Source organism: Gekko japonicus, unplaced genomic scaffold, assembly GCF_001447785.1.
Source record: "Gekko japonicus isolate JY-2015 unplaced genomic scaffold, Gekko_japonicus_V1.1 scaffold3723, whole genome shotgun sequence".
NCBI classification, from domain to species: Eukaryota; Metazoa; Chordata; class Lepidosauria; order Squamata; family Gekkonidae; genus Gekko; species Gekko japonicus.
This window is the reverse complement of record NW_015166543.1, coordinates 23,715-30,303: the sequence shown is the minus strand read 5'-3', so window position 1 is coordinate 30,303 and position 6,589 is coordinate 23,715. Positions and strand designations below refer to the sequence as shown.

At 45.8% G+C, this 6,589-nt stretch overlaps 1 protein-coding gene across 1 annotated transcript in view; it reads right to left on the bottom strand.

The window, feature by feature from the left end:
• Positions 1 to 8: 8 nt before the first annotated feature.
• ANP32A (acidic nuclear phosphoprotein 32 family member A) overlaps positions 9 to 6,589 on the bottom strand; it is a gene marked incomplete at its 5' end in the record, with an annotated part of 11,179 nt that continues 4,598 nt past the window's right edge. The window contains 4 exons of the mRNA XM_015412334.1: positions 9 to 862; positions 1,924 to 1,984; positions 2,256 to 2,353; positions 5,197 to 5,398. Coding sequence (XP_015267820.1) covers positions 801 to 862; positions 1,924 to 1,984; positions 2,256 to 2,353; positions 5,197 to 5,398 — 423 coding nt within the window. The remainder of the gene's footprint in view (positions 863 to 1,923; positions 1,985 to 2,255; positions 2,354 to 5,196; positions 5,399 to 6,589) is intronic.

Here is a 6,589-nt window from a genome sequence, read left to right as displayed (position 1 = left end):
ATGGGGAGGGGAGGTAAAGCGTGGGGGGGGGGGACCCAAAAGAAATTTCCAAAGTTATCCCCAAACCAAATAAAAAGGGAAAAAAATTAAAGGAAAAATATATATATTTGGTCACTATTTACAAACAGGAAAGTAAAAAGTTGCCTACAGGAAATACAGGGAGGGTTTTTTTTTCTTTCTGGAAACGGCAGTCATTGACAAACAGGCAACAAAGGAAAACACTTGATATACCAAGATGCTGTCTGCATCCCTGCGGCTGTGGCCGGAATGCTTTTGCTGCATCCAGAAGAGAAGGGGAGAGCGGGGGACTACTTACAATATGCTCAGAGACCGGCAAAAGCCATCAATTCTAAGGACCCAAAGAGATCTCACCGCTGTCTCCATTTAGACTAACCTCGCGTCATGCATGGAAATCTGCTTGCTCGTTTTTTTAAAATGTTTTTTTCTTTTTTAAAAAACCCAAAAATCTGTCCAAAATCGTTCCACTCCAAGAAGAAACAAAATTTTACCACTTTCTTTATATCTGCTATTGCGGAAACTGGAAGCAAAGACGGACACAAAAGGAAATTCATCAGAAACCCAAAAAAAACCCAGAGGAGTGGCGGGGGCTTTTCTTTTCTTAAAAAATGGTATTTTAATTCTCTCACCCACCCTAATTATTACTTCCCTCTTGACCCCACAGCAACATTACACTCCGGGGGGGAGGGGGGAGGGAGAAGTCCAGGATGGGGGAAATACAGGGTAGAAACAGTCAAATCACAATAGGAAACTCTGCTTTTCCAAAATAGGTTATTTTGAGCTTAGTCCTCTTCGTCGCCTTCATCGTCTGCCTCCCGTTTCCTCTTCTGCCCCTTTTCTTCATCTGCACAAGGAAATTACAAGGGAGGGTTAGGGGTCTGCTGTGGTGCCCCCCCCCCCGATCACGTGGGGTGACGCTGACCGAGCCACAATCACTAGTTCCGCAACTGGGGAAATTTTGACCCATGTAGTTGGGTCACTCCCTGCAACACATATGCTGGGAGAAGCAACGCATTCGGAAATTCTCCTTTCTCCGTGGCTGTCAGACAGCACGGGGAACCCCCTGCCCATGGCCGAGACCCGTGGCAAAGCAGAAGAAGAAGAGATTGGATTTATACCCCACCCTTCACTCGGAGTCTCAGAGCGGCTTACAAACTCCTTCCCCTCCCCACAACAGACACCCTGTGAGGTAGGCGGGGCTGGGAGAGCTCTGAGAGAAACTGCTCTTTTCCAAGAACAGCTCTGACAGAACTATGGCTAGCCCAAGGTCATCCAGCAGCTGCGAGTGGAGGAGTGGGGAATTAAAGCCGGTTCTCCCAGATTAGAGTCCGTGCACTTAACCACTTACACCAAACTGGCCGGTGCCTGACTTTGCAGGCAGTCAGCCCTTTCCCCCAGTCCCACAAAGTGGACTGCTACTACGGTCTGCCGCCCAAATTCAACTGGCTTCTCTCTGCACCCAGGCCCCCCCCCCGCCCCAGAGGGGCTAAGCTTTCTGGTGAAGTCTGGCCACTGCCATTGGAGCCTGCCCTTTTTTGACGTTTTTACACTGCTCTTCTGTCTCAAGAATGCAACTTGGGAGGACTGAACACATAAAGAAGATGCCAGCATCAGCGATTCAGGAAAAGACCAAAGAAATATTGGCAGGAAGAGGCCACTGCACGAAGACCATCCTGGGATGGAGCCATGCTCGCCAGGGAGGCTGGCAGAGGTCTGCAAAGCAGCCCCTCCCGGTGGAATACTCAGAACTGACCCCACTTGTCTAGCACAGAAGCCTGAATTTCACGGACGTATCTGTGCATAACCGAACGAATCTTCTCGTCAATTTCTGGGTTTGCCTTATGAGAGAGCACTGTGGTGCTAATGAGAAGGGGGCTATTCCTCTTGTCCGAGGCCTGTCCTTACCGGCTTCCTCATCCTCCTCTTCATCGTCTACTTCACCATCATTGTAACCTTCTTCATCCTCCTAAGGGAAGACAGGGAGAGACAGCGGAAAAGACATGCTTCATTCTGGTCCACGATTCAACCAAACTGGCAAAGCTATTTAAAAACTTAGTTTTGAAAGAGGGGAAAAGGTCCGCTGGAGTTGTGTGTGTGGGGGAAATCTTTCTACACAGGACTGTAAAGTTCACAGAATTATGGATGGTCAACAAGTCTCTCTCCCCCACCCTAAAAAATTCCCTCCTGTTCTATTGCCGCTACTCAATCCACATCCACGCTGGACGTCAACTTCTTACCTCCTCTTCCCCGGTTACATCCTCCTCTTCTCCTTCCTCCTCTTCCTCCTCCTCCTCTTCGTCTTCTACTACCTGAGCATCTTCATCGTATTCCTCTTCTACAAAAAGCAGGCAACGTCATGAGTCACTTTGTCTGCCTACCACCAGCAGAGGCACCGCCCTGGGGTTGGGCCAGTGCTTGGTGGCCAAGGTTTCCACTGTGCTTCTGTATAGTTGCAAGGTGCCTTTTGGACTGACCCTCTGCGCATGCATTTGGGTCATTTATACAATTGTCAAATCCTAGACAAAATGATTCATACAATATACAAATCATAACCAAGGCACAGACGATTAAACAGTCCTGTGTATGGCTCACAAAGTCCAAAACACTCCCAAGGTGCTCAGTCTGCCTCACAATACAAAGAAGAAAAACAAGGTATCCAGAAAATAGCTGCTCCAACGGTTCCAAAAAGGAACACTGGGACGGTTCCAAAAGAACTATGGGATCGCCAGGACCCCGTCACAGCAATATCCCGAAGAAGGCATGGGGGCGGGGCGGGGCTAGGCCCCTCTGAGCCACTCTGCCTGGGGCTGGGTGCAGAGAGAAGCCAGTTGCATTTGGTCTGCCTTCCACCAAAATGGTTTTACCAAGTCGGAACCAATGACTTGAAGAGAATCAACTGAAAACCAGTCTCGGAGTGTTCCAATTTACAATATCAACTTCAAAATGTGGTGTGTCCATTGGAAAACGACAATGACACCCACTCTTTCTCAATGGCATAAAAAGCTGTGGGATTGATCTATAATGGCGAAACTCTCAGATGATCTTATGCGTTTTGATAAATGTCCCACTCGCACCAATTTTACTGCAATCTGGCTCCCTATCCTGAACTACCTGAACTAACAGGACATCCCTCCAGTGATGGATGCCTTGTGGCTTTGGTAATGTGGGTCACTTAATTTCAAAGGTAAAGAACAGATTAATCCTGTTGGGTCATCATCTACAATATAGCTATTAATATCACTATGTAATTTTACCACCTGGAAAGCAAAGAAAAATGCATACCTGTAAATCACTCAGTTCATGTTGTAAACTGTTGCTTACTTGTTTTTACTATTGTTACAAATCTTTTTGAAGCTTTGTTGTTAGCTTTTAAATATGTATTTGGACATGAAAACGTAATAAAAAAGTATTATACAAAAAAATATTGGGGTGTGCCTTCACAACGCTCAGCCTAATAAAAAAGTATTATACAAAAAAAAATGGGGTGTGCCTTCACAACGCTCAACATTCTCACAGCTGATGAGAGACTGATCTTATAATCCTTTGCAGAAGCCGACAGTGGAGTTTACTATGGCAATCATATGCTTCCACACTAAATTTCTATTAAAGCGGGTGTGTGTGTGTTATTTTCAGCTATTTCTCTCCCCCAGCCACCTCCAGCACTCCCCGATGCTTTTCCTGGGAGTAGGGGTGGGTCTCCAGGGAATCACGTTAAACCGCGGATAGAAGTGAGGAGTTCTGGACAGAAATGCTTTCCTTTTGCCAAGATGTGTTGAGGGATCCAAGCTCTTCTGGTTTGCCCCTTTCTTCATCTGACAATATATCAAAGGAAGCATAAGCTATTGTGATAAGATTACGAAATACTTTTACTAACATAACACACCCTATAATACCAAAACACCATAGTTGTGTGGAAACAAACATACAATAATCCTCTTGTTTATAAGACTATAAAGTCTCTTAATATGCAGAACCGTTTCTGAAAATAAACTGTTTTCCAGACTCCTGTCTTGTTTGTAGATAGTAGCATACTTGCGTGCACAACCAGCAGTCAACTATTTGCCAGTTTCACAATAGTTTCCTCAGGCACACAGACCAGTTACTAGCCACTCTTGAGCATTTTGCCTTTTGAAAATTGGTGTGGAGGCTTTTGTGCCCCAAAGAAGCTTTTCTGAATTATTGGAGCCAGCATTCTATTGTGGAATTAACTGGTCTGTGTGCCTGAGGAAACCATTGTGAAACTGGCAAATAGTCGACTGCTGGTCATGCATGCAAGTACTCTACTATCTACAAACAACAAGACAGGAGTCTGGAAAACCGTTTATTTTCAGAAACAGTTCTGCATATTAAGAGACTTTATAGTCTTATAAACAAGAGGATTATTGTATGTTTGTTTCCACACAACTATGGTTTTCTGGTATTATAGGGTGTGTTATGTTAGTAAAAGTATTTCGTAATCTTATCACAATAGCTTATGCTTCCTTTGATACATTGTCTTATATTGTGATTCTCTCAGTCTCATTACTGCCTTCCTTCATCTGAGCTTTCCCACCACCTGGGCATTCTACGTGCCTTCTTCAGGATGCAACAAAAACCACGCGTCTTCTCTATGGCTTTCTGTGACTGATGGAATTTCTGAATGTGTCCACTCCATGATGAATGCACGTCAAGTTGGACTATGACACCACCATACAACTGGAGTGAGACACAGTGAAATACTTGGGACGCCGTTCTCTTTTTCTGTACTCTGGTTACACCTTGGCCATTATTGTATTATTGAATGTCTTTCTATATATATCTACATTCTGTTTAGCTATAGCCAGTGGTTCTTCTGCTTGGTTTTCTTCAGGATACGCCTGCGTGTTATTACTGTGACAAGGTCCCGGCGACTCTACCACACAAAACTGTTCACCTTCCTAATTCATCATTCCTTGAGGTAGCTCAAGGTGACACACCCTCTGTTCTCCCTCCTCCATTTTTCTCCTCAGGCTACCTTGTGAGGTGGGCTAGGCGGACAGAGAGACCGGCCTAAGGTCGCCCAGCGAGCTTCCATGACTGAGTGGGGTTTCGAGCAGGGGTGTCTCAGGTCCTAGCCCACAGTCTCCAACTGCTGCACCCCATAAGCTGCCAGGATATCCCCCTCCCAAAAAGGCAAAGGTAACTAATGAGGCATCGTACCATCTTCATCTTCCTCATCATCGTCGTCAAGGCCCTCCACGTAGCCTTCTGTATCCGAATCCGGAGCCTCTTTGTCATCCCGGTCGTAGCCGTCCAGGTATGTGAGTTGAGGAAGGAGTTTGAAGACGTTGTCTCTGTAGTCGTTCAAGTTAGTGACCTCACAATTGAAAAGATCTAAACTCTTCAGGTTTTCTAGCTTTTTCTGAAAGGCAAAAAGGGGGCGGGGGGGGGGGTCACATCCCAGTCCCCAGAGCCAAATTTCTCCAAGGAAACAGGCTCCCCCCCAAGCAGGATGTAACTGTGGTTTCCACAGAGGAGTCTCAGGAGACTTAAGCCACTGCGGAGTTCCAGGCAGGAACAGTGGCTGTTTGGAGATGTGGCAGGGCAGACCACTTCAAACCTAGAATCTCACGGGCTCATCAGCTGACCACCAGAGGGAGCTGTGGCCAATTGGCTGCTTGACCAAGACAGGAGTGATGCCCTCCGTGACACGATCCACGAACACCCTCTCAGATTCCAGCTTTTGAGAGAGCATTCTCAGCCCTCCGATGAAGGGAGGAAAGCATTTATAGCGGCTGAGAGAAGGTGTGAACAGCGAACAGGGGAACTTATACATCTTTCATTAAACTCTGCTAAGGTTTAACAAAATTGGGTTTCATTGAAAAACCACAAGCTGGCAGATTCCAGCTTTTGAGAGAGCATTCTCAGCCCTCCGATGAAGGGAGGAAAGCATTTATAGCGGCTGAGAGAAGGTGTGAACAGCGAACAGGGGAACTTATACATCTTTCACTAAACTCTGCTAAGGTTTAACAAAATTGGGTTTCATTGAAAAACCACAAGCTGGTGCCTATCTATTTATTTTTGCCCTCAACTTCTTGTTTTGATATTTATATATATTCTCTAAGCCGCCCTGAGCAAGCCACGGCGGGGAGGGCGGGATACAATTTTTTTAAAAAAAATTAAATAAATAAAAATTTTATTTGTTGCTGTAGATTTCCCGGGCTGTCTGGCCGTGGTCTTGGCATTGTGGGACCTGACGTTTCGCCAGTAGCTGTGGCTGGCATCCTCAGAGGTATAACACAGAAAGAAGGAGAACTCTCTGAGTCAAGGTGAGAAGAATAAGTAAATTTTTGCTTGTTTGTTTGTTTGAAGCCAGCAAAATGAAAACCAGTAAAATCATCTGCAAAGCTGTGGGTTTATTAGGATAACTTCCCTCCACGGAAAGCCAGGGCTCTTTTTGTAGCAGGAACTCCCTTGCATATTAGGCGACACACCCCTAATGTAGCCAATCCTCCAAGAGCTTACAGTAGCCCCTGTAAGAAGAGCTCTGCAAGCTCTTGGAGGATTGGCTACATTAGGGGTGTGTCGCCTAATATGCAAAGGAGTTCCTGCT